This window comes from Dicentrarchus labrax, unplaced genomic scaffold (genome assembly GCF_905237075.1).
Source record: "Dicentrarchus labrax unplaced genomic scaffold, dlabrax2021, whole genome shotgun sequence".
Taxonomy (NCBI): domain Eukaryota; kingdom Metazoa; phylum Chordata; class Actinopteri; family Moronidae; genus Dicentrarchus; species Dicentrarchus labrax.
In genome coordinates, this window is record NW_026136722.1 from 4,143,226 (window position 1) to 4,170,130 (window position 26,905).

At 39.8% G+C, this 26,905-nt stretch overlaps 4 protein-coding genes across 4 annotated transcripts; 1 reads left to right on the top strand and 3 right to left on the bottom strand.

The window, feature by feature from the left end:
- The first annotated feature begins 8,128 nt into the window (after positions 1 to 8,128).
- On the top strand, positions 8,129 to 10,405 carry atp5mf (ATP synthase membrane subunit f). The gene is made up of 4 exons (XM_051388434.1): positions 8,129 to 8,226; positions 9,215 to 9,322; positions 9,964 to 10,080; positions 10,245 to 10,405. The coding sequence occupies exons 1-4, from the start codon at positions 8,211 to 8,213 to the stop codon at positions 10,271 to 10,273; spliced, it is 270 nt and encodes an 89-aa protein (XP_051244394.1). The 5' UTR covers positions 8,129 to 8,210; the 3' UTR covers positions 10,274 to 10,405.
- A 96-nt stretch (positions 10,406 to 10,501) lies between these two features.
- On the bottom strand, positions 10,502 to 15,065 carry cpsf4 (cleavage and polyadenylation specific factor 4). The gene is made up of 8 exons (XM_051388433.1): positions 14,639 to 15,065; positions 14,428 to 14,478; positions 12,997 to 13,149; positions 12,773 to 12,868; positions 12,499 to 12,592; positions 12,241 to 12,313; positions 11,946 to 12,107; positions 10,502 to 11,507 (listed from the first exon to the last, which is right to left on the bottom strand). The coding sequence occupies exons 1-8, from the start codon at positions 14,739 to 14,741 to the stop codon at positions 11,439 to 11,441; spliced, it is 801 nt and encodes a 266-aa protein (XP_051244393.1). The 5' UTR covers positions 14,742 to 15,065; the 3' UTR covers positions 10,502 to 11,438.
- A 1,606-nt stretch (positions 15,066 to 16,671) lies between these two features.
- shmt1 (serine hydroxymethyltransferase 1 (soluble)) lies at positions 16,672 to 21,985 on the bottom strand. The gene is made up of 12 exons (XM_051388010.1): positions 21,825 to 21,985; positions 20,915 to 21,041; positions 20,584 to 20,729; positions 20,381 to 20,496; positions 20,032 to 20,192; positions 19,257 to 19,338; positions 18,936 to 19,148; positions 18,714 to 18,827; positions 18,494 to 18,616; positions 17,782 to 17,898; positions 17,473 to 17,583; positions 16,672 to 17,220 (listed from the first exon to the last, which is right to left on the bottom strand). Exons 2-12 carry the CDS (start codon positions 21,005 to 21,007, stop codon positions 17,048 to 17,050), a joined length of 1,449 nt encoding a protein of 482 aa, XP_051243970.1. The 5' UTR covers positions 21,008 to 21,041; positions 21,825 to 21,985; the 3' UTR covers positions 16,672 to 17,047.
- Positions 21,986 to 22,362: 377 nt separating this feature from the next.
- Positions 22,363 to 26,730, bottom strand: pdap1b (pdgfa associated protein 1b). Its single transcript, XM_051388012.1, has 6 exons — positions 26,563 to 26,730; positions 26,161 to 26,252; positions 25,718 to 25,819; positions 25,429 to 25,550; positions 24,829 to 24,980; positions 22,363 to 23,597 (listed from the first exon to the last, which is right to left on the bottom strand). The coding sequence occupies exons 1-6, from the start codon at positions 26,573 to 26,575 to the stop codon at positions 23,542 to 23,544; spliced, it is 537 nt and encodes a 178-aa protein (XP_051243972.1). The 5' UTR covers positions 26,576 to 26,730; the 3' UTR covers positions 22,363 to 23,541.
- Between the last annotated feature and the right edge of the window lie 175 nt (positions 26,731 to 26,905).

Below are 26,905 nucleotides of genomic sequence, written 5' to 3' on the forward strand. Positions count from 1 at the left end.
ACACACTCTTGCACACATACACTCACACTCTAAGTAGCCGTGAAAACTGGAAAGCGCCTTGAGCACTTGGAAAGCACTTGCAGTAAATCCACACTATTGTTATGTTTGGCTGTGATCTGTTCTGTGCTGCAATTACACGACAATACGGGCGTAGCACAGTGTTTTTCTCTCTTTTCTCCGTCTATGGGACACACAAACACACATATACATACACATACATACACATGCAAACATAAATGAAGAGCCATCTGTTGACTACATTCTTCTTTCAACCCTCTCCTATCCTATATTTAATATTTTAGGAAATAGCCTACCCAAGGATGTAAGGAAATACATCCATTCACTTTCTTTCAGAGAGTTTGATGAGAAGATCGGATCGATACCACTCTCATGTCTGTACATCAACTAGAAGGCTACAGCCAGCAGCTGGTTACCTTAGCTTAGCTTAGCATAAAGGCTAGAAACTGAGGGAATCAACTAGCCTGGCTCTGTCCATAAGTTCCATTAAGCGTGACTCTAAAGCAGACTAATTAACATGAAGTGACACAAGTACAGAGATACAAGGTGCCTATTATACTAATCTTTATGCTGAGCTAAGCTAACCGGCTCTTGGGTGTAGCTTCTTCTTAACTGTACAGACATGACAGTGTTATCGATCTTTTCATCTAACTCCCCATAAGGAAGTGAATAAGTATAATTCCCAAAACGTCAAACTATTCCTTTAACTGTTGCATAGATAGATAGATAGATAGATAGATAGATAGATAGATAGATAGATAGATAGATAGATAGATAGATAGATAGATAGAGCAGCAGACGAAACAGATAAATCTTTTTTCGTGGCTGAGATAATTCTATTCATAGCTCTGCTGTTCTGTTTTGCTGTTTCACTTTCAAATCTGATCCATGCTCTCTGAAGCGTTTTTACTGTGTGTGTGTGTGTGTGTGTATTTTTGTTTGCGTGCATGTGTGTGCTTTCTCTTTGAGTCAGTTCAAGCTTTTAGAGCTTTGTTAAATACACTGTACACTCACACACTCACACACACACACACACACACACACACACTCACACACACACTCACACACACACACACACACACACACACACACACACACACACACACACACACACACACACACGTCCTTAAATCCCTGCTCTGAAACTCAACACCATGTAACCAAAGCTCAGAGACACTCAGAGAGCCAGAGTTCAATTACTCCTCTCTCTCGCTCTGTGTCTCTCATTATCATTGTCTCCATCTTACAGCCGTTGTTTATTAAAGGTTGCTATGTAACCACCAGCCGCTTTACCATTTCAATTTCACAGCTCTGTTTGTGTGTGTGTGTGTGTGTGTGTGTGTGTGTGTGTGTGCACTCACATTTGTGTCCTCAGTGTGTGTTTTTCGTGTGTGTTTTAGTGTGTACTGTAATTTTATTTGTCTCTGTCCTCAGCTGCAGTATTAGTAAAGCAATCGGGCCGATCTGTGTCTAATCTGCTGCAGAGGCTTGAGGCCAGGTCGACTTCACCTTTCCACACAGTCAACACTGTCCCCCAGTTCATTTTGTCCCACTGTGGTCAGTTAGGAAACAAGTAACACTGCTACAGAAGTAAAATTAAGAAGGGAGTCTATGCTAATAGCTGCACAGCCCAGTAGGGCACTGAGCTGAATGCTAATGTAAGCATGCTAAAATGCTTACAGTAACAATGCTAACACGCTGATGATTGGCATAGGTACCCTAGTACAAATACTTCATTACTGTAGTTAAGTAGTTGTTTCAGGTATCTGTACTTTACTTGTGTAATTATTCATCTGACAACTTTTTACTTTTACCCGCTACATGTATATTTATAATATCTGTACTTTCTTTTCTTACATTTTCAAAATACACTAGTTATTTTAGTTTTAATTAATTTTATGGGAATTAGCGATGTTTGTTTTTTTGCATCATTACACACCTTCCCAACATGACAGAAGGTAGAGGATGAAACAGACAAGGGAGCAAGACTCAACCCTATTTGAAGTTTCAGCTGTGCACAGAAACAGTCAGTAGAAATCTCCTTAAGAGAACCCAAAAGAGTACTTTTTACTTTTATACTCTGAGTAAATTTCAAAGCTGGTGCTTTTTTCACTTTTACTTAGTTTAGTAAAGAAGTTGAATCAGTACTTCAAGAACTGTCAAAACAGTTAACTCAGAACCACAAAAGTGAAACTAATGGAGGAAATGTCTAATGGAGGATTACCAGAGACATTAAAATTCATCCTCTGGGCACCACGGCAGTTCGTCTAATAGTTGTTGAATATTTTAGTCTGGACCAAAGTGGTGGATGGACTGACAGCCTGACGGAACAATATTGCCACAGAGTTACGAAAAGGCTAAAAAAAAAAAAGTATGAAAGCGGATTCTTTTAAGCATCCTGAGTGTCTACATGAGTCTAATAATAATAATGATAATATTTAGTGACATATGTACCATACAAATATCAGCTAGTACATCCAGCTCTTTATATAATGGTTTGTGCAGTTACGTTTTATAGTGAGATATAACTGCGTCACTGCTGTAACAATCAGAATTTATATTTAGAAAATTAAAGGGCAAAGTGGAGGAGAGATGGAGGATAAAGATGTTACAAACTCAGGATGAGGATGAGTCGGTCAGATCGACTGAGACTTTCCACTGTGGAAGAGAGCAGAAAGAAAAACTTTGCTTCATGAGTCATCAAACAAACTGGCATGATCTATGGTGTTAATGCTTGTACTGAGATCGATTTAAATAGTCAATTCTTTCACATTGCAACAAAAATAATACCTTATCTGACTTTGAAAACTGCTTTTCTCTTCAGCCGTATATATATATATGGGGAAAAGGGCAGCAGTGGCAAGTGTGCATATTCAAAACTCGAAGGAAAAGTGGCTGCAGAATAATTGATAAGCATTAAAGTGGCTCTATTAGCCACTTTGGGGCTTTGGTTAAATTATGAATCTTAATATATCCTCTCTTTTCAGTCTGCAGTAAGAGAAGCTCCACTTAGAGTCAGTGCCCTTGGTTAAGTCAGCTTATTTGTTTATTTATTTATGCAGCTATAATCAATATTTCTATAATAACAGCCAAATAACTTTTGGGTGAAAGCTCATAGTGATGAGTGAAGTGTCTTTCAGCTCATTCTTTTGGTTTTCCAGCTCACAACTTCAATGTTTTGGCTCTAAGGCATCATTTTCTGCAGCTGTTTTCAGTGTAAATCTCTAAAAACCTACTAAACCTAACTATGATAATTATAAACTATTCATTTAACAGGAGAAAGGAAATTGTTTCTTGTTCTTGATAAAGTTGAACAAAACAGTAAATTGGTTTACTCTAATAGAATTAAGAGGCTTTGTTCTTTCAAATGAGGTACAATTTGTTGTGGTTAAGGATTCAACTGGGTGTTGTAAGAAACCAACATGCAATAATCAACCATTGCTATTCATTTGATTTGATGAGTCCATCAAATTAATTGGTTAGCACTAAATACAGCCTTTATCTATTTTACCAATATGAATTCAAGCACTAATTCCTTTTCCAAATTTAAGCAAGGTTTGAGGTACACTGCAAGTCTGTTCATTGTCCTCTTTCGTATTCAGCAGAAGTGGAGTTTCGATTAGTCAACGTGCCATTAGCGGCCATTATATTTAAGTGTGTGAGTGAATGTGAATAGGAAAGTTTGATTGAGTGGCTTAAGCCATTATCGCTGAGGAATGAAACAGTCCCTGTGGAGTATTTCTACACATGTAGTATCTCTCTTTCTCTCTCTCACTATATTTCTCCATGTCTCTCTCTCTATCACATACACATGCACACACGTTTCCTCTGAGACCTTCATCAGGCCAGCGAGCTCCTTTTAGCAGCTCCCCTGGTGATCTCCATATCTCTAATGAGATTATTGTAGTAATAGGAAAGTTGATAAACCCATTACCCACAACCCATCCCTCCAGTCCTGTCTTCCTGCCTGTCTGTTTGTCTGATTCTGGCCGTCTGTCCACTTGTGAGCTCTCAACCAGGACAGAGAAGAGGAAAAAGAAACATTCAGGTCACTGAGAGGAGGAGGAGGAGCAGGAGGAGGAGGAGGAGGAGGAGGAGGAGGAGGAGATGACATTCATGACAAGGAGCAAATTAAGAGGGAAAAAGAAGAGAGGGCCAAAGAGCAGAAATAGAGAGGAGAGAAATCAATGTGGGAGAGAGGAAAGTGAGGAAACAAGAAGTGAGAGACAGTTGCAGATGGGGGGAAAAGAGAAATCGCTGACAAGGGCAAAGAAAAAAGTGTCGATTATAAAGAAAACACAGGAGGGGGAACCCTAAAAAATGTAATGGAAAAAGATGTGGTGCATGAAGGATGGATGAACAGGGAGTGACTGTGGAGAGAGGCTGTTTAAAGGTCATGTGTATTAGAGAGCCGTGTGCAGAGACATTGGCTCAGTCCCCTCCTCTTTTCTCTCCTTTATCCTTCATCTCCCTCCATCATTTTCTTTCTGCTGCCAGTTTCCCCTTTTGTACTTACAGTCTTCATGTCTTTGCTTCCCCCATCCTCTTTCATCCCTGTCTACTCTCTCTGTCTGTCTATCCTCCCCCCTTGTAAAATCCAACTCCCACTCTGGCCCCCTCCTTCCCCTCGCCCATCTCTTATTCTCTCTCTCTCTCTCTCTCTCTCTCTCTCTCTCTCTCTCTCTCTCTCTATCTCTCTCTATCTCCCTCCATCAGCTTCAAAGAGCTGTCTCTGTGGCAGACCTCGAGGGCACCTGCCTCTTGAGGTGGAATAAAATCATCCGTCCCCTAGTGCTTTTGTCTGTGTGTCTCTTTGTGTGTGTGTGTGTGTGTGTGTGTGTGTGTGTGAGTGTGTGTGACTGGTACAGACTCTGAAGCGCACTGAGGCCCTAGGCAGCTCCATAACAAACAGAACAAAACCAATAAACAAGCAGGTGAACCTGGACCACAGGGTCATTTCTGCTTATGGGTTATTCCCTAAATGAGATTATGTTACAGCGTTGTTTCTAACCTTTACAGCCCAATTAAATTTGTGTGCATGTATGTGTGCTTATATTTATGTGCCCGTCTTATCCCTGTATGGTTCCTGAGTGTGTCAGTCTGTCATTGTGTGTTCACGTCTCTGTATGTTTGTGTGTGTGTGTGTGTGTGTGTTTAGGTGTTCGATGAGTGCATCTGGGAATCTGCCACCTCTGCGGGTGTGTGTTGGCTTCTCAGCGGCACAGAGTGAGATTGGATTAGAGGTTCTGGCCCGCACTGTGTGTAAATGAGACAGATGTGCGATGTTGGTTCAACCAAGTGTGTGCGACTGAGTGTGACCTTCATGAAGAGAGGAGGGGGGAAGTGTTGCTACACTGGGATGTTTTCTGTCCAACTGAGGTACTTTTTATTTTAGTGTGTGGATTGTGATTGTTTGGGCTTCTACTTGACGCCATTTGGACATTTATAGACTGTTCAACTGAGAACAGAGATTGACAGGCACACTCTGTGTTCAGTCTGCCACAACTTTAAAGCTGCACTTATCAATCCAATACTGTTTATGGACGCCAGAATGCAGAAGCATTTAAATACACTTGGCGACAATAACAAGTTTATACCGCATGCAAAAAACCTGCATGGGATTAGCATGAAGCACTAATCCCTACCTGCTCACTACTTGCCCAATGCCAAACTGTTCACAGACAAAATTAGCATCCAGCTGGTTAACACAGTGGAGCATTTAGCCGCTAAAGAGTTGGTAGAGACCTAAAACAGAGCTAGAAGAGAGTGAACACTGGGCTTACAGCGGTCATGTGCCCATAAACTCCTTCCTAACAAGTTCACTTAACAACTTAAAAGGTTATAATATGTCAGTGTTGTTTCTGCTGCAAGTGGCTGAAAAACAAAACAATTATAGCAGGTTTATGAAGAAGAGAGAGAAGAAGAGGAGTATGATAGCGTACTGAGTTGGATTGACTTGATGAAAAAACCAAACCAAATGTAATTTCTGTTCATTAGCTCTAGGCTGGAAGTCTTTTCTTTAAATGATATGCACTTCAGAAGTCACAGCTCTGTGATAAAAGCTTTTCACATAAAAGCTTCCATCTATTCATATGAGTAATGAGTATTCCTGTTTAATGTAACATAATCCAACAGACTTCCTGCTGATGAAGTAGCTGTAGTTTCGGGTCAACCTCAATAGCCTACAAATAAAAAGAGTAGAGGGACGATTTATTATTCTTCTTGAGCTCATATTCAGGCACAGAACAAATCAGGGAGAGTGTGAGGAGCCAAACTCCTCACCAGCACCACAAAGGTATGTTGTCTAAATGCAGGTGCAGTTGTGACAAAGCTTTGTGTGTAATATTATCACAATCTACTGGATGGAAAAACACATTCTCAAGATATTCAAGATATAAACTATGAATTGGACGTCTTTTAAAGGCAGTTGGGTGAGTTGGAGGCTCTGATGAGGTTATTTGGTGTCAGTCAAGCCAGACCTCTCTAATTTGGTTATTTTTTTTTACAGTTATGGTAGAGTACATGCAGTTTATGTTGCATGGCAGCAGAACCAAATATGTGTGTGTGTGTGTGTGTGTGTGTGTGTGTGTGTGTGTGTGTGTGTGTGTGTGTTTTGTGAGTGAGGGAGAGAAGCAGAGAAAAAGATAAAGAGGGAAAAAGGCAGGGTGGGTGTTGGACATCTATATGAGTCCTCCATCTAATGAAAGTCATTAGAGTGAAGCAGGAAAATCAGTCTAATAAAGGAAAGAGGTTGCTGCTCAGTCTTGGACGACAGCCAAAACCACTACTACACCCCCTAATTCACTCTGTGTGGTGTGTGTGTGTGTGTGTGTGTGTGTGTGTGTGTGTGTGTGTGTGTGTGAGAGAGAGAGAGAGAGAGAGAGAGAGAGAGAGAGAGAGAGAGAGAGATGAGATAGAGAGAAGTGTATTGATCAGTGGGTGTGCTGAGAAGGGACTTGAACTATCACAGCACCACCTCTACCACTCACACACAACCATGCTCATGCAGCCTGAACGAGATCTTAACTATATCTTCAGGTACATTATATACAGCAGCGCTACTGGCTGTTGTGTTGCTCATTGATCGGCTGTTTTCTCCTGAAATAATTATTCCTCTGATAGACTGTCAGGAGACCCCAGAGCAGGAAACCCTTCAGGTCCTGTTGTTATGTTTTTTAAAGCAGAGAGAGATTTAACATGAGGTGGTACAAAAAACACACAGAGGAAGCAGATTATATTTAGATACTTACATATTTATACATATTACATTGTAATGTTGATCATATATTAATAGATACATGCATTTGTATCTATCTATATGTATTATCAATTGATTTCTGTACACACAGAAATGCAAAATACAAAGATGTGTAAACAAAAGCCTATATTAACTCCTCAATGTTCAATCATCATCAAGGGATGCAATCAACAGTTATTTTCTGTATTGATTACCTTCATTGCCCAATGTTATTTAATTGATTTAGTCAATAAATTATGAAAATAGCTAATTTCAGCTTTTTATTATTCTTATATTATTATTATTTTAGCCACCCATTTTTAGGTTTCAACAAAACTGAACTATGAAGGTTTATTGCAGGACAGATGTAAGTATTTTTTCTTTTGATGCTTTCATTTACAGTATATATATATATATATATATATATATATATATATATATATATATATAATAGTATAACCACACTTCCTCCTGTTTATGTACGTTATGTTGTTTTGTACATGTACATGTAAATGTCCCCATTGCATTGAATTAAATTGAATTTAGTTTATAGTATAGTTAATATAATTAAACTGAACTGAGGAAGGGAGAAAGAGAAGGCAAACGTAAAGTCCACAATGCATGGAAAGGATTCAGACATAAAATCAATATGATTAGAAGAATCCCATTTTTCACAGCAGGAGTGAAAGTCTTTGTCTCCACTGAGTGAACGGAGTAGATGTTGTTAATGAGAAGGTTGATGGAGGGTTAAAACATGTCTGAAGGCTTAAATAAACCTCGTTTATTGTTGCTCCACACTGTTGTTGTTCTGTGTGCAGTGTTGTGACCTATTTCTTTTTCAAATATTTTGCTGCCCTCTAGCGGAAAGATGAAAAAACTACATCTTCCCCCATAATGCACCTCCCCCGTTTGTATTCCCATCATTCCTTGCTGCGAGCTCTCTGCACCAGTCAAGATGGCGGACAGAGCAGGTAAAACATCGTGTCCTCTGCTAAAGAAACCCACTAATTTGTCTCTATTTAGTGATTTATTGTTGGTAAATGTTCCCGCGTTGACAGACGGTGTGTGTTTCTGTGTCAGACCGACTGTTAGCGGGTCACTGAGAGGTTTCTGTCCGACTGAAGGCCGCACTCAACCCCGACAGTCACGTCAAGGACTTTGCGTGTCATTGTCACTTTTACAGTTCAAACTTATCTTTAGTGCATTTTAACTTTCACGTTAAGTTATCAGAAACTTTAGATTTGACGTAGCAATTATAAATAAGTGGTGTTTATATGTTATGTAAGTGTTTTTTTCTTGTAGCTGTCTTGCACGGTGGCCTGCAAACATTCATATTATCTGGTTAATTTTAATCCTAAAACAGATTAATAGTAAAGAAACTAACACCTGAATACTTCATTCATATCTGTTGTAATGTTGCTACACAACCAGTGTTAACTAGTAAATGTCAAAGTGTCCCACAGTGTAAAGTTAATCTGAGGCGGAAAATAAGTCAATTAGTGTCAATGAGCGTAAATATCAGCTACTGCAATTTCACCTGTATGGATTTATAGACTGGACACTTATTCTGAGGATGAACTTGTCTGCTACTGTGCAAAATGTAGCTTTTTAAACTTGATTATATTCAGTCTGTCAATTCCTTTTTTTATAATAATAGTTTATAGAGAGAAAATATGAAACAATGCACATCACAAACCCACAGAGTCCAAGGTGACACGTTCACATCACAAAGGTCTTCAATAATATAAGACAAGTTAAAGCCACAAATATGAGAAGTTGTAACCTGGAAAATTTACAATAACTAATTATCAGACTTTTAAAATGTATATTAATTTTCTTTCAGTTGACTAATCCTTTAGCTCTTTTTTTTTTTTTTAACTTTTTGCTCACTACAGGCAACTTTTAAAGTTGTGGCATGTATGTAGTCAAACTGTCATTGCTGTCTCCATCTGTGACCAGTTTCCATAGCTGAAAAGCGACTGAGGGACGTGAAACTGGCTGAGCTGGGAAGCTGGCTTGGAAGTCGAGACTTCACCCCCAATGGCATCATCTCGTCCATCCGCAGGGGTGAGGAAACCTAACTGACTTAAAACTTTGTTGTGGATTCAAAAAGTTTACCAAGGGAGGAACTCTGTTCTGATTTTGGTTCAACGACAAAAAGGAGTGCAGTTTTAAATTAAAAAAATGTTGGTTGAATATTCAGGGAATGTACATCATGCTGTGCTTTTATTCTTTTAACATAATAAACATAATAATCTCTGCAGTCACTTCAGTGATCAGTTCAGCATTTAATTTAAGGGCAGATCACAGGCTGTATTCACAAGAAAACCTAACGGTAGTTCCCGCCTGGCTGACTTGGGAGAAACTGCTAAAAATAAGGGCTGTGTCATTCGTTACTTTAGCACTCACGTATTTGCTCTAACAGAAATTCACAAAGCATTTCAGCACCAAAACTAGCTTGTAAGTCTGTGAGAAGTTGAGGGACATCCAGATGACTCTAAAGTCTACCAGCCGAACAATTATTGAACCCGAATTATTCTTCAGTTCATTAAGTGTACATAAATAATCACCAACTACTGTAAATAAAGCTGATTTCATTATCACCACTGGATTGTCCTGTAAAAGTGGTGCTATGTAGAAAAACCTCCTCATGGAACGAATACTGAGGAGGTTTTTTACTGTTTTTTTTCCCCCTTCCTCTCTTCCAGGCCACAACGCATACTACAACAAGTACATTAATGTGAAGAAGGGAGGCATCGGTGGTATAGCTATGGTTCTGGCTGGCTACGTGGTCCTCAGCTACGTGTGGGGATTCGACCACATCAGTAAGAAATGCACACACACTTACTTCTACTATACAGTTGTTCTTCTCAGAGTCTGGCATTTTATTTTGGAAGTCCAGTGTGCATTAAACTAGCTATTATAAACACACTGATGTGAAAAACTTCTATTTAATTTAACCATCTGTTTCTCTTATCTTCTCTTCCAGAACATGATCGCTGGAGGAAGTATCACTAAGGCCCTTCAGCAGTCATCAGACCTTCAGGGGTTGAACTTGAATCTCTTTGTTCCCCCTACTCTTTCTACTCTCAGCTCTCTGTGTCGAATATTGTCTGTCGTGACCAATAAAAATTAAGATTTATTGATGAATAGTGTGTGTGAGTTGAGTGTCTCTATCCTACATGGTAAATCTTTATAAACTAGTGCTAACTCACTGTTGTAGTGGCATTAATGTAAGTATAACTGTTAAATCTGTAACAAGAACATTTATTTATACAGATTGAGAGAATATGTTCAGACTGTATCCACTGACTTTTCACACAACAATGAAATTTATCCTCATCTTTTTTTTATGAACTGAGGCAAACTGCTGTACTACCACACTTCCTTAAGTTAAATCTGAGCTGTGTATTCAGATCCAACAACACAGGGCCTCCACCTACACAACTGGTACATGAACTACTTCCAGGATTTAAAATGTTTGCAAAAACACAAATGTGTAGTAACAGTCTAAAATTTGACTAATGCCATATTGTGTGTGTGTGGCAAGCCAGATTTTAACTGGTGTTGCAAGTACATTACAAACTATCACAGGGTGGTTTTTGGCTCTGATTAAATACAGTAGTTTAAGTACAAACAGTATGTTATTGCAAATGTACATTCCTACTGGCATTAATCACATTTGTTTTTTATTGGAGATTCACTAGGATTAGCAGAAAAGAAGCACTGGTCTGGTGTCACTGATGCAGTCACATGACCTGAGGAAACATGAATACACCTGTAAGAAGCTGCAACATGTTACAGCACTGCGCCTCTATTGGACCCTAGATGTGACGTGTAAATTTAAATATTCAGTGTGCTATACAGTACAAACATTGTAGAAAACACTGCAGTCATTCAACCGCAGTCACCTTTTTTTTTACGGTTCCTTGTTATTTTTTACGTATCCAGTGGCAAAAAAATAGTAGGTTTGTTTCTGTTTCCTACTGCCTGTGTCTGTATAAATTCACCCTGAAGTGACACACGCGCACACATGGACACAACACTGGCAGTTAAAGTCTTTAAGTTCAACTTCAGCCTGTAGAGCAAAGGGGCTTCCTTTCCTCTCCTCTGCTGCTGCTCATCCTCCTCTCACATCAGGGGGGACTGAGCTACAGCACCATGGTGACCTCAGGGCTGAAGGTTACTGTCCACTCAGGAAGGCAAGATGGCCTTTGGTGCACTTGTTGGCATAATGGCCCTTCTCACCACACTACAGACACAGGGAAGACAACAGAATGAAGATGTTAATGGCTCCTTATTAAAAGCAAAAAACAAATTTTAAAAAAATGGAAATGGCAATGGAAATTTTGAGTCTGTGAGCACCAATAATCACTATTGGACATTCAAGTGTTCATGTTGGTGCAGGAAACTAGTAAAACCCAGATTTGAGTGCCTCGAAATGTGCCAGTTTTTACCAAATTACATAAAAGCAGATGATTTTCTTTTGTTAATATGACGAAACTCATTTAGTTGCTTTATTGAGTTAAAAGATCAAGACCACTTTAATGTCTGTACAGTAAATAACCACAATATCAAACTACTGCTTTAAGGGAATTAAAGGCAGCCTTCACATCTGAGACTACTGAGAGAGACTGGTGTCAAAAATGGATTTTGAACACATGAGCAGACTAATGTTTAGATGACTCACCTTGTAGCAGGTGACCTGGTCCAGTGGCCGAGGCCCTCTGTTGCCGGTCATGTTATTTTGCTGAGAAGACATCATGGGCATGTGGTTCTGCGGCCGCTGGCCTGGACTGGAGTTGGTTAGCTGGATTAGAGAGAGAGAGGAGCGACCGATGCTGGGCACCGGCTGCAGCAGGAAACAAGCAAAGAGAAATCGTTTATAGTTTAAATTTTGACCAGACATTGTAATACCTGAATGAATGAGATGAATCAACACACAGCGGCTTGTTACGTATACATATAGATGTGTGTCCTCTTACCTTTGTCTGGTTCTGGGTTTGCTGTGGTAGAGGAGGCTGTTCAGAAGCTCCCATAGGCAATTCAAAACGAGGGCTGTAGAAGAAAATCTCACCTTTAAATCTACGTCACTTTAACCTGAAGTCTCCAATTATTTGTAATTTATTTATATTTTACTACATAACACAATTAATCCCATAAATAAGGCAGAGAGGGACCCATCCCTAATTACAAAACCTAAAACTCTATTATGTAGGAATCCAATAAAAAGGGAAACGTACTGCATAAATTTACAGGATTTTCCTTCCGGACAGAAGCCCACCAGGTAATTGACACAGATCACCCTTCTTGTGTGTCTGTGTCTGCAGTCAGGACCTGAGACAGGAAGACAGAAGAAGTTGGATGAAGATCCGCAACAAAAAAAGAAGAGGCTGTTTTGCTGCTGACGAAGAAATTCAGACCAGCAGGGGAAGACTATGTGTTTAAACAGTATGTTCAAGTGTTAATATCATTACTGAACTAGAATGTTTACGTCCACCACCGAGCAGGACCTACCGTGTTTGCAGAAGCCTCGGTCATACCAGGGACAGTCTTTGATCTTGGACTCTGGATCAATGTGCAGGAATGGACATTCTTTGTTGCTACACTCACCTGTGAGAGGCAACACAAATTAAAACAAAATATTAACAGAATATACTCTGGATGCTGATCAAAGGTCACAAGGAGACAACAATCGCTGATCTCGTCTGTGTGTTTTATGAAACATCGAGTCCACAAACCAAACTTGGAGTAGAAGTAGCATTCAGGCATCTTGGTCATGTCGTATTCATGGAGAAACTCGCACTGGTCTCCCTTCTTACACAGTCCTCTGAGCCAGTGCTTACACACCACCGTCTTCTCTCCACTGATGTGACGGAACGGACACATCCCACCTGGGAGTGGACACAAAAAACAATAAACCACAAACAAAGGCATTCCTAATTCATGGCACTGGGCGGTCAGTGTCTGTCACTCAAACTGCCAGGTTACAACAGAATTCAGTATTTTCTATTTTTCTGTACTTGGATTTGAAAATCTTACTGTTCTTGTACACAGGGAGAGGAGTTTTAAAGACAGAAGCCGCAGGTCACAAACAGCTCAGTCATGATGCATTTGTCTTGAAGGGTAATCAATTTATTTTCACTGATTAGAATTATATTCTACAGCTGTATCGGGGCTGTACATCATGATGTCTTAAGTTACTGCTCATTTGAAGCAGTCACTTACAGCTGCTCTTGTTAAACAGTAAAATCTTTACACAAACTAATCACATAGAGGATTTTATTGTGAAGCAGTGACAGGTAATGCACCGAGGTTAATGCCAACCCCTATTGTTCGCTATACCTTGGTTTAGTTTTCTAGTTTTTATTTTGGTGTAACTGTGTCAACTCTTAAATTTTTATGTTAGTTATTAATGTCTTTTTCCTGTGGGTTTTATTTTCATTGCTTTTAATATATCATCACATTGTACATTTATTTTAGTTTCTGGTCAAACATTGTTTGTAACCCTGTGTTCTGAAGCTCTTTGGAAGAAAAGGTGCTACACAGATAGCTCTTATTATTGTGAGAACCAGCAGCCCTCCAACACATCATCAGGGTAAAAACGCAGATTATTTTGCCGTCCCGATGAAAGACACTGACAAACAGATTGTTGACTTTGACATAGTGGGAGTATCCCAAACCCATGAAAAAAATACTATTGACCAGAATCTCCTTTGTTTCCATATACAGCTTCACCCTGCCTTACTGCAGGCTTTTATTCATTGAATCTGAATACTATAAATTATCTTTGCTTGATAAAGGTTTGTGACCACTGACATGTGCGTCTACCTGCCAGGGAGGATCTCATCAAAAGATGATATTAGCTGCATTGTGGGAAATGTTAGATCTAGTGTCTTTGAAGCTTGACTCATATTAGAGACTTTTTTTTAATATATCTCTTTTTATGAGTCCCCAAACGTTATGGAAGTGAAATACTAAATTGCTGCATTATCCCTATAAAAAAAAAAAACCCCACAAATTCTCAATCTACTGATGTGAGTCAACATTATTTACTTACAATATATACAACATATAACGATGTGTGACATTAAACTACTGTAATAACCCCACAATGTGCAGCACCACTGAACAGGACAGATACTGCCGCTGAAACGTTGTCATGTTTTTACCTTTCACACAAGCTGCTCTCATGAAGAACTCACACACAGCAGATCCGGATTCTGGAGGGAAACACATTATAGTACAACCTTAGTGAAGAGATGAGATCGAGGGTGCATAAAGTTAATAATAATAACGACCACCAGCGCTCAGGTGCCAGTGTCAACCTGCTCTACAGTTTACCAACAGCGGCTAAGTAGCGGCTAACATCCCAGCACTTACTGTCCATGCCGGGGAAGGGCAGAGGCTGTGCTCCCAGCTGCTGCTGCACAGCGATTTCCAGATCAAACTTGATGTGATCCACGTTAGCCAGCAGGTCCTGCATGTCTGCGTTAGTTTGCCGTGCTCCGATAGAAGAAATGTCACAGTTTCGGTTGGATAGCTTGAAGTTGAGCTAGTGAGCTAGCTAGTAGCCAATTTCTTCATCAGCCAGCTAAAGTGGCTAACGAGGCTAGCCAGGCTAATCGATAAGCTAGCGGGCAATCAGCGAGCTCCCCGATGAGAAACCACGATGGTCGATGTTCTTTGTCGCTTTACTGGTCAGTTCTGAAGAAAATCCCTCAGCATCGGTCGGTGTGTAACTTTTAGTTAGTCTCAGGAACCGCTGCTTGTCCTCAGCTGGATGGATGGGAGGCGCGCAGACTGACCTCTGACCCGGTGAGTAAGGCAACACTGAACGATCCCCGAGAGGTTCATCCGCAACATATTGTGGTGGTCTTACTGCAGATTTACATTAATATATCAATAATGATTCAGGAGATGTTAATTAATTAACTGGAAAATAAAAGTGTAACTTGGCTTTTTAGAGATAACAGCGGCCATGTCCCCTAAAATATACGTTTATATTAAACTAATTTGCAACAGCCGTTTTAATGGAAACGTAATACTGACCCAATTACTTTTACCACTAACATTAGGAAATGTTAATTAATCATAATTAACGCTCCTGGAAAGTCGTAAAAATGATACTTAACGTATTCAGAAAAAAGTTTACTGAAAACTTATTTAATTTGTTTCCACCAGACTTGTCAATCTCACTAAACTGTCCACTCACAGTGAATACACCATTATTACCAGGGTCTGGGTGAATACTGGAGTCTGTTCATTCCTGATGTAGGACACATACAAAGTAGATCCAGTGTCACTGTTCACTGCTCCTAATTAATGTACTGAAATAAATTGAATTAAAACAGAATCTGGATAATATACGTGAATATATCGTATAACACTGAGTGTAGTTCATCCTCATCCTCTAAATCAGAATCAGAATCAGAAATACTTTAATAATCCCAGGGGGAAGTTAGTTTCATTACAACTCCAGATATACAAATAGCATCTACTAAGAACAATATATATATATATATATATATATATATATATATATGAAAGATAAAATGTACAGTAATAGTGTGCAAAAAGAGCAAAAAATGATTGTGGTGCATCTGGGTGAGGAGTCTTCTGCTGAAGGTGCTCCTCTGCTGGGCCAGTGTGTCGTAGAGAGGGTGAGAGACAATGTTCAAGATAGACTGAAGCCTGGACAGCATCCTCCTCTCTGCCACGGTCGTCAGGGTGTCCAGCTGCTCCCCCACGACATCACCGGCCCTCCTGATCAGTTTGTTTAGTCTGTTGTTGTCAGCGACCTTCAGCCCACTGCCCCAGCATGTGACAGCGAAGAAGATTGCACTGGCCACAACAGACTCATAAAACATCCTCAGCATAGTCCGGCAGATGTTAAAGGACCTCAGCCTCCTCAGGAAAAAGAACACACTACACAGAAGCTTTGGCCCTTCTTGTAGACCGCCTCGGTGTTTCTGGTCCAGTCCAACTTATTATTAAAAGTACACTCCCAGGTACTTATACTCCTCTACAGTGTCCTCAGGGACCCCCTGGATGGAAACAGGGGTCACTGGTGATTTCGCCCCTCTCAGATCCACTATGAGCTCCTTTTGTCTTTGTCACATTGAGCTGCAGATGGTTCAGCTCACTCCAAGTGACAAAGTTGCCCACCACAGTCCTGTATTCATTCTCATCACCACAGGATGGCAATGTAACACACAAACCCCCCACACTGCAATCCTCCCACATCCCATCCACTGTTCAGCTCACTACTTCAGGCTGCTGCTGTCAGTAACATTGTTCATGTGTATCTTCATATTGATTTGGGATTGAAATGGAAGGATAACTAGCTAATCATGTTGTTAAAAAGGACTCTGCAGCAGTTTGCCGTCAAACTGAAAGCTCATACACAGCAGCTGTTTCATTCATCATGTTTTATTATCCAGTGTTCTCACATATGAAACAGTCATGGTTTGTGTTTTAATCTGCAGTACAGTAACTTTGGATTCTAAATTTGATACAAAAGAAATGACAATTTCTGACAATATTAAAGCTTAGATGTGATCGTAACATTCGATGACCAAACCACATTCAAAAACAGCAAAGGCACTGGAGCAGATCTATCTTTCCATTAAGGCAAATCTTTTCCAATTTAAAACTTTTGTGAAATCATGAGGACGTATCTCAATTTGAGCAGTGAGAGATGTGTACACTCAAAACAAATATACACACGAAACATCACCAAAATTGGCATAATAATGAAGCCAGAAGCCATCAGTGTCTCAGTGGCGCCCTCTACAGTTCAGGTAGCCCAGGCATGGGAAATTGACCAGCAAAAGCCTCAACCTCTGCCTTGATTTCTGCTACTCGCTGCTGGAACTTCTCTCCCTGAGCCAGTGCCTGAATGAACTCCTTCAGAGTGGCCTTGGGATCCAGGCTTCTCTGCACCTCCAAGGTCAGCACAATACCTGCAGCGGGAAAAGAGCAGGGAGGGCTTTTAGTTTCATTTATGTGTAATAATGGCTTTGTTTTTGTAAATTTGTCTCACTGTTTTATTATTTGTTTAACCTGCACAAACATGTAAAAGTGATCATTTGTGGTTTTAGAGGATGTTAACATCAGTCAGCTGGGAGTACCTTACACCTTGTACTTCAGTGGTCTGGTCACCTGAGTTTAAACATACTGGCAATTTTTGCTTTAATAATTTTTAAATGGATTACCTCTGTGAATGAAGTCAGCCACCTTCTTGAAGTCAGCCTCCACCAAGCCTCTGGAGGTGAGAGCTGGAGAGCCAAACCTCAGACCGCTAGGACGCAAAGCACTCTTATCCCCTAATACAACAAATGTATGTGGAAACAATAAGACTGACATTCTGCAGGGAAACAAGACGTTCACAAGAATGACTCACAGAGACAAAGGATAGACTACCTCAGCCACAAGATTACACACGCTAGGGGCTACACTTTGCATTTATCATTGCATTTGAGTGCTAACACACACACACACACACACACACACACACACTCTACCTGGACAGGTGTTCTTATTACAAGCAATGGCACAGGCTTCCAGGACCTTCTCAGCTCGTCCTCCATCAGTTCCTTTATTGCGCAGGTCCAGCAGGATCAGATGGTTGTCAGAGCCGCCTACACAGGAAGAGAAAAAGAGGATTAGAGGACACTATAAAGACTATGAAGCTATTAACATTTATCAGAAATCTGTTATCACAACCCCTTCTCATCATCAGGCATGGTATGGCATCACCCTTTATTAAAAGATATATAGGGTTTTAACTGTTGTCGTCTGAAACTACATAAAAAGAGATTAAATAGGGACAAATGGATGTTTAAGTTAATGTGAAGTTTACATTAGTAGGATAAAGAAACTGTAATAATTAAAAGAAAGAAAATCATGTTTTTGTAATTATTATGATAGCATCTTTTAATTATAAGAAAACCAAAGATCTTTCTCATAATTATGAAAAACATGTTGCAAAGCAATGAGGAAAATTATCTAAATATCTCAAAAGGACCTTTGGATTATTATTATAGCACTAACACAATCAGCCTGACCTGGGCCCACTAGAGAAAATATCAAATACAGTTGAAATGCTATTTTAATTCAATGTACATTATTCACTGATAATATCTCCAAATGCCTTAAATTAAGGAGGAAAGAAAGGCAAGTTTATTCAGTTTGTACAATGACAACTGATATTAAAAGATACGTGGTGGCACTTACCAGTGACAATCTTGTAGTCGTGGTCAATAAGGGCACTGGACAGAGATTTGCAATTAGCCAAAACCTGCGTCTGGTAAGCCTTAAACTCTGGTGTCATGGCTTGTTTGAGAGCTACAGCAACACCTGCCAGTTAAAAAAAACACAACCTAAATGAGAGAGACGCTGACATAATTGAATGAAACTGAGAGGACAAAGGCAGGAAAATGATGATAGGGTGTACCTGCAATCGCGTGGTTGTGTGGTCCCCCCTGCAGTCCAGGAAACACAGCCTGATTGATCAAAGACTCCAAGTTGTACAGCGTCTCCTTCCCCTTGGCATCCACACTCCGCACACCTGGAGGAGGGAAACAGAAAGAGGGAAGACAAATGGAAAGCTTGAGAAACCACAGACAACCGTTGTAGACAAAAAGTGGTTTGTTTAGACAGAAACGTCCATTCTTACCTTTCCTGTAGAAGATGAGTCCAGCGCGGCAGCCACGCAGCGTCTTGTGAGTTGTCGTGGAAACAATGTCACAGTACTCAAAGGGTGAGGGCACGACTCCGGCAGCCACCAATCCACTGATGTGAGCCATGTCTCCCATCAGATACGCACCATTCTCATTAGCAATCTGCTTCATGCGGGCATAGTCAATGTTGCGGGAATAGCAGCTTGTTCCTGGAGAAGACAAAGACGCAAAGGTGAATGTGATGTTTTTCTAGGTTCTCTGAATATACAATCTTTGTTTTAATGTGTGAAAGTAAACAAGTGTTTGTGCTTAAGGACCTGCAATGATGAGTTTTGGGTGGAACAGCTTAGCGTTTTCTTGCAGTCTGTCATAGTCAATGTAGCCAGTTTCTGGATTCACCTAAAAACAAAAGACAATGTCATATCAAATAAACCAAAACAGAACATAAGCACAACACAGCAGTAAATAAAATTATTTTATTTTAACTAAAAAAACTGAAATTACTATGAATAAAAACATGTTTATTCTCCTAGATTTGGCATTTGTCCCACATTTTGTTTCCTGTGTTAATTTTTATACACTGCACTTTGAACTAATATCAGATTATTTCTTATACCAATTTTCCAAATGTATTTTAAACCATCAAATACCTTAGAGACTTTGGATGCATAGTGTCTATTAAAATATGTCTTATTCATCTATTCTATCAATCCACTAGCTATATCATCTACTTGTTTAACACCGTGTGAACTCCTCAGCGCTCAGCTAGTGCACAACGCTGCTGCTCAAATTCTACAAAACGATGGGCTTTTTTGTTTTCTTTGCCAGCTCTCACGAGGAGTGGCCAAGCCACATGCACATACTTGCAATAATGAGGATTAATCTTATTTAACTTACTCCAGGACTCCATAATTGAGAAATAGCAACTCTACACTTAAAATGTGTTTCAGAAAGTCACTTTTTAAGCTAGAATTAGCTATTAGTATTACATTATATAATATACCAGTAATTATAATTGATTATTCTAGAAGACAAACTCCTGGTTTCATTTATACTAAAGAGATCAAAAAAAGGCATGTGACCGTTTTCTACCTTATACGGCATGGACTCAAAGAAGATGGATGTTGCAGAGATTTTCTTCTTCTCAGTCATGAAGCCGTGTGTCAGGTGACCTCCGTCGGGAAGGTCCAGCCCCATGATCCTACCGTGAGGCTCAACGATGGCCGTGTAGACAGCAAAGTTAGCAGGGGAACCTTATAGAGAAACATAAACAAAAGTATGAGTCAGACAGAAGAACGAGGAAGAAGTTGTGAGGAGGACAACATGATGAGAGGAAATGGAAAAAGCAAGGAGTAGGCAAGAGTCAAAATACTGATCACATCAATCAGGCTCTACGCCGAAAACATTAACCTTTAGATGTTAAATAAATCACTACTGATACCTGAGTATGGCTGCACATTGACACCCCATTTGTCTGAGTCCAGACCGTAGGCTTCCAGCGCCCTCTTCTGACAGAGTCTCTCAAGCTCATCAACATGCTCCGTACCACCGTAGTACCTGAACACAGGGATCATACAGATTATATCATATGCTCGTAGGATGTATTCAAACGTTGGGATTTCATAGACAAACTAATTCTCGTACCTCTGACCGGGATATCCCTCAGAGTATTTGTTGTTCATACAGGATCCCAGAGCCTCCAGAACAGCTCGGCTGGCAAAGTTCTCAGACGCTATGAGCTCCAGACCGTATGTCTGCCTGTGCTTCTCTTTTTTTATGATGGTAAAGACCTAAAACACAAATAGACACCAATACTGTATTATTCAGGGGACAATAACAACACTTTAGTGAAAGAAATGAAACGTCAACACCAACCTCATGCATATATAAATAATCAAAAATATCCCACTGATCCAGTCTCCAGAGCGGAGGTGTAAGTACAACTTTATATCTGTAAAATCCAGTGAACACAAACCTCAGAGTCACTGACGGACAGAGGGTCCAGCATCATCTTGTTGTGCGAATCCCATGTTTCTTTGCTCACAGTGTGGCCGTTCATTAAAGACATGGTCGCTGCTTGTGTGGTCACACAAAGTGGAAATCTGAAGAGGAGGAGGATTATTTATTCAGAGACTAGATTGAAGCATAAAAACAATATATCCAAGTGAGATCTGCATTAAGAACACATTGTGGATGTCTTATGAAAGAGTATCCACTGACACAGACAGATCCAGTATTTCAGTCCTAAACCTCAAACAAAAGCAGTGTTGCAACTCTTCAGCCGTGGCGTGACATGGTGTCATCATCAGTTAAACATTGAACCATTACACAGACTGATAAGCTGCAGAAATCTGTCATAACACAGCTTATTGGGTAACTCAGATTACACATTCACAACTGCATAAAGATTACAGTATGTGTGTTGACACTGGTTTTATCTGAGGCTGCTCTGTCTCCTGTCAGTCAACAGGTCAATCACTGCATCTGGTCAAATGCCTCTCAGCAACTAGCCGAGCACATGACATCCATTATCTGCTCTGGTCGACACACAAAGTCAGCAGCAATGTGGGGAAAACACTGTGGAAACGTTTCATAACCCTTCAGAGGGAGGTGGTCGTCAAAATGTGCCACTAGCGTTAGAAATAAACACATTTAAACAAGACTAAAAGACTAAGTTGTTAGCTAGCATGCTACTTTTGACAGGAAAGTCACAGGCTGAAAGACGAGCTAGCATACATGTGACAGACAAATGGTGCCAAGTTACACGTTTAAATGTTGGTTTAAAGTTAGTTTAGTTCTTCTTCAAGAGTTAATTATATGTGCCGACACAAACATTAGCTTCCATTGCACATTAAAAACATTAATTAATAAGTTAGTGAACTCACCAGCTGCACAGTCCCGCGGCTGTCACTTGTACGAGTGGTCGGATATCAGAGCACTCAACAACAAAAAGAAATGCTCCTCTACGAGGATAAAGTCCGCCAAACTTTCCACCAATCCTCTCGCTTGTTATTCTTCCTTCTCATTTTGTAATGCAGCATTTTAGGTGCAGTACCGCCACCGTCTGCTCAGACTGTGGAGCCTCTTTCTCTGCACTGAAATCACTGCGGACACAATGTGCAACCTTTACCAAACACCAGGGGGCGCTGTTTTCACCAAAATACAGCATGTGATAAAGTATGATAAAGAATTGTTTAATAAAAAGTTGAGTTTCCATTAAAACTCACCATTATTCTTTGTATTCAACGCTTTCTATCTTCAGTATATTGATATTCATTTAATAATAATAGTTAAAGAAGGATGTGATAACCATTTCAAGTGAGAACAACCTCTGAAGGTCCTGTTAAGTGTTTGTGTGTGAAACAATCATTATGGTTAATTGATCATGCTTTTTCCAATATAGAGAACTCAAGGGTCAAAACATTTACATAAAAAGGTTTACTGGCAAGTTTATTTAGAGTTTCTTTAATTAGTCATTTCTCTGTTTTATTATTGTCTCTTCACAGCTCAGCTGATGTATTACATATTGCACATTTCATTGATATGGGTGTGTTAATGTGAACATTGGGAAAGATCAGAAATATAAACATTTCATTGTATCAATGTTCAGTCCTCATGAACATATTAACGCTGTATGGGGAGTGTGGACACACCTGTGTTTTAATAACTTATCATCCTACATTTCCAAAATATAGACACTGTGTAGCTGCTGATACCCTTTAACTGATTTAAAAGACCTCTTAAATAATTTGCTGAGACCAATTATTAACATTTTATCCTTAATAGTAAGAATAAGAGCAAAATTATGTCACTCTGAGCAGTTTTATACATACTGACCCAGAGACTAAATCCTACTCTTTAATAAATAAAACAAAGCAAATTCTGCTTCATGTTCCACTAAGACATTCATCATCATCATCTTCATATTAACATGTTTATCTCCAGTAGTCCTAAAGTCTTTGGTTTTTTAGAATAATTTATTGTACAAATTTAATCCCTCTTAATGCTGCAACGAATCCTTCTGCCAGATTCGACTTCTTCTATTCCAAAATAAACAGCAGCTATATCGACTCATCTCATTTAATTCATCAGTGGACCCAACATGGACTCTTGCACCTGAGGCCGGTGTCGCTCTGAACCAGTTGCGACACTTTTATCACAGGGAAATAAAGCAAATAAAAGAAATTGACACATTTTACTGGTTTCATCATATTAATCTGAAATATGAGTCTGTTATATACAATGTAAGATCCCCCAAAAAACATAGTGGCAAAGCTCAGTTAGCAAAGTTGTAATTGTACAATGATAAGTCTGCCATTATTAATACCATGTACAAGATCGTAGTTTAGAAGAGGTTCATTCCAAGTGTACATGGAGACCGTTGTTTTCTCAAATGTAGCTTTACTTCCTGGAGGGATCAACGAGGTCATTACTCCATGCCAAAATATATACAATCCCACTCCACTGGTGTCTCCTCAACCATTTTCCAAATGGTCATATGTTACAGTAATGTCAATATCATAGCTCCTTCTTTAAAAATAGTCAAATATATATTGCGTCAGTCCGTGAACATGTGAAAGTGCTTCTGATAAATACTCTGCATCATTTCAGTGAGAGGGCGTTTACTCCTCTGGCTGCTGCTGCCGCTGCGTCTTTTGCTATGAACAGAAAATAAAAGACAGACATCAGTTTGACACAGTCAACAGTGGCGGTACGGAGGCTGTGGCTGCTGTAGGAGTTCTACATGTAGAAGAGCTGATTATAGAGCCCGACAAATACGGGTTTTTTAGATAGATGCTGATTTTAGAGAGAAAATTCACCATTACTGTTATGGCAGCCGATATAATGAATTTCTGAGCTGGAATGAAAATATGACTCTGCAAAGGTACAACAAACTACAAATAACTTTATTAAAGAATATTTAACTTAAATAACATGTTAAATAGTGTCAGATATGGGCTACATTGACAATCAATTCTAGAAATGAACACTGAGAAAATAAAGAATAAAGAAAAATCAAATAATAATAACAGCACTGTATAAACCAACCGATATATCGGTCAAGTTCTAGCTGATTAGAAACCATATTCCAATTTACTGCTCTCACTCGAGGATTGTGAAAACTTGAAAACTTTCACTGGATGATTTTATCAGCTGTAGCTAGCTAGCTAATTAAGCTACTGTTAGCTTTCTGAGATGGTTATAAACACTTTGAATAACTTTCTACTGTTTCCTGCTGACTCTTTTTAAAAAGAGAACCCATTAAAGGGGTTTTAAATATGCACGTTGTGGATCCATACATGATGATGTACATGATGAGGCTAAAGTATGTCCAGGTCCACACTAGTTGGTGATCCATGTAGAAAACATGTTAACTTTCCTTGTATTAGTCTAGAGCTAGTGTTTGTTTAGGTGTTATATAAATGATAAGAAAAATGTAAGGTCATACAGATTACATTTTAATATGCTGTAACCTTGTTTCACTGATTAGCTTACAGGACAGGAGTTAGATTTATGCTTTATTGTTCATACTTTAAAAAGTATGTTTTTAGTTTTACTGTTACAAGAGAGAAGGATGTTATGATGAAGACAATGTCTGTTTTAACACGTAAAAAAGTTTTGCCTGGAGTGAAACAGAGCCACAAACATTACTCTGCTAAGCTGAGTATGTTTGATATTATTTGACTCCTGCTGCTGCTGCGAGGCTCATTAAGAGATCACTGAGCCCCACACACACCAAGATAACACAAGTCAGCGGTGTCCTGCCCTATTTTATAAAAAACAGTTCAGTTTCTTTAAGATAATGAAAATAATCTTTCATGGGTAATAACCAACATCAGGTAATAACTGTGTAATAGTAATAATTACCTTATTAAATGCTTTGCTTACCTTTTTTCTCTTCATCTTTCTTTTTTGCTGCCTCTTCTCTCTGTTTCCTGATGATGGCGAGGCGAGCGAGGTCAGCTTTGGCCTGGTCTGTCTTCCCTGCCAAGTGCATCTTCATGTAGCGCTCCTTCGCTTTCTGCTTCTCAATCTCCTCCCTGTGACAGAGTGTGTGTGTGTGTGTGTGTGTGTGTGTGTGTGTGTCAAGGTGCGGAAAGGGACATAAAGAAAGTCACATCAAACATTTTTGACAGGGAATTCATAAATAATTTAAGGTCATTGAGAATTTATTGACATAAAACAAAAACAAAACAATAAAAATAAACTATCCATCAGCCTTTTAGTGTTAATGTCCTAACTGTTGCATGCAGGGCTTTCCTTAGCATTTTCAGACATCAGGTTTATTCTACAGCGCACTAAATATGCTGGTAAGATGCTTTTTTTAAACACATAAAATTGGGAATTTTATAGCACATATTACAGTGTAAGACAGTAAACTGGGTACCTCATACTGCTCCAAATGTCATGGCATTGAATGTCTATTGTTAAAATGTTTTGAATAAATAATACATTTTTAAGCCTCAATTTAGCAGAAAAAACACACACCTCTCTCTCCTCGATAACTGCCTGGGCTCATCCACCTCAATCTGTGTCACCTTCTTGGACTTCTGAGCCACTCTGTTGGGGTTCTCGATTTCTATCAAGCCCTCCACACCCGCTCTCCTCCTCTGAAAACACAAAGTGAAAGTTTTAAATGTAGCAAACATTCATAAGAGCATGTACAAGGTGCTTCACAGGTGCACATAAAATACAACCCTACTAATAAATACTTTATTACATAGAACTATGTGGGTGGTAACAGAGCGAGGGAGTGACAGAACCAGTGCGGCCGTACCAGGGAATTTTCATCATCGCTGTCCTCTGATCCCGACCCTGGTAACTTCTCCTCTGCCAAGTCATTCGGAGCTGCACCCGCCTCATCCGCCTCCTGCTCTTGCTATAGAAATGACACACACACACACACACACACACACACACACACACACACACATACACACACACATTATTAAACCAATGTTTTTTTACCCCATTCAAACACCACAGCCGCTGATTCAGTTCATCTCTTCTGGCTGGTGAGCTGCTACTGAAATCAAAGTACTTTGAGTCCAGCAATGTTAAGCATCAGGGTTAGTTTACTCTTTCCAATGGGAGGATGCTACCAAGTTGCATTGTGGGAAGTGTAGGATTCATCATTATTGGAGCTGGACCAACACTTGAGGAAAAAAACGTGTGACAGGTGATCGATCAGTGTCTGGATGTGCACCCCCCCCCACCAACCTTTTTCCTCTCCTTCTCTGCCTTCATCTGGGCGTCTATCTCCTCGGGGCTGGTGTACGTCCGCACGCGACCCTTGTGGCCACCTTTCTTACCTGCAGCGACGACCATGATGAAAAATGACATCACACACACACACACACACACACACACACAGATTGTACGGCAGGGGGTAAACAACAGTGCACAGACAGGTGTCAGGAGAGGAAGAGCTGGCTATAAAACACGTTGTCTGTACTCGATTAATGTTTTTACACCATTTAAATCACATAAATGTAAGTTTAGAAACTATCAATATTGTACAGAGGCGTGTCGCCCGGATCGATGCCTGTTGTTGTTGGATGGTTGACAGATGTACAGACATTGAGTTCAACAACATGGAGCAGGTTTAAAGGTTATTCTTACCTCCTCTGGGCATTGTGACACACGGAGCCTTTATTATGAACTCACTGACGAGGAAATACTGACACCAAACATAAGTGTGAGAGCAGCAACACGAACTGACAGCTGGTTAAACTCACAGTCAGGGTGAGTAACACAATACTCCGAGCAGTTCACGTATTTGCCTTTAAAAAAACATCTTCAACACAGGGGGCTTTCTAGCATTTAATGAACACCGCTGCTGCTATGAATTACATAACGTGCATATTATTGTATAACACCCACTCACGTGACTGAATGTCGTAGGTTATTAAATAAAAAGCACATAAATATTGTTGTTTATCTTAAGGCGCTTTGCTAGTTTGCT

Bases quoted from the DNA above. Each gene is read 5' to 3' on its own strand.
- atp5mf (XM_051388434.1), top strand. The intron at 9,323-9,963 runs GTGAGGAAACCT...CCTCTCTTCCAG, and splicing joins CATCTCGTCCATCCGCAGGG to GCCACAACGCATACTACAAC. The intron at 10,081-10,244 runs GTAAGAAATGCA...CTTCTCTTCCAG, and splicing joins GTGGGGATTCGACCACATCA to AACATGATCGCTGGAGGAAG.
- cpsf4 (XM_051388433.1), bottom strand. From the start codon at position 14,741: ATGCAGGACCTGCTGGCTAACGTGGATCACATCAAGTTTGATCTGGAA. The intron at 14,479-14,638 runs GTAAGTGCTGGG...GTTTCCCTCCAG, and splicing joins GCCCTTCCCCGGCATGGACA to AATCCGGATCTGCTGTGTGT. The intron at 12,869-12,996 runs GTTTGTGGACTC...TGCCTCTCACAG, and splicing joins CTACTTCTACTCCAAGTTTG to GTGAGTGTAGCAACAAAGAA.
- shmt1 (XM_051388010.1), bottom strand. From the start codon at position 21,007: ATGTCTTTAATGAACGGCCACACTGTGAGCAAAGAAACATGGGATTCG. The intron at 18,828-18,935 runs GTAAGAATGGAC...TCCCTCCTCCAG, and splicing joins ACTCATCTTCTACAGGAAAG to GTGTGCGGAGTGTGGATGCC. The intron at 18,617-18,713 runs GTACACCCTATC...TTTAACTGGCAG, and splicing joins ACACAACCACGCGATTGCAG to GTGTTGCTGTAGCTCTCAAA.
- pdap1b (XM_051388012.1), bottom strand. The intron at 25,820-26,160 runs GTTGGTGGGGGG...TCATTTCTATAG, and splicing joins CAGAGAAGGAGAGGAAAAAG to CAAGAGCAGGAGGCGGATGA. The intron at 24,981-25,428 runs GTGTGTGTTTTT...ACTCTGTCACAG, and splicing joins CAGTTATCGAGGAGAGAGAG to GGAGGAGATTGAGAAGCAGA.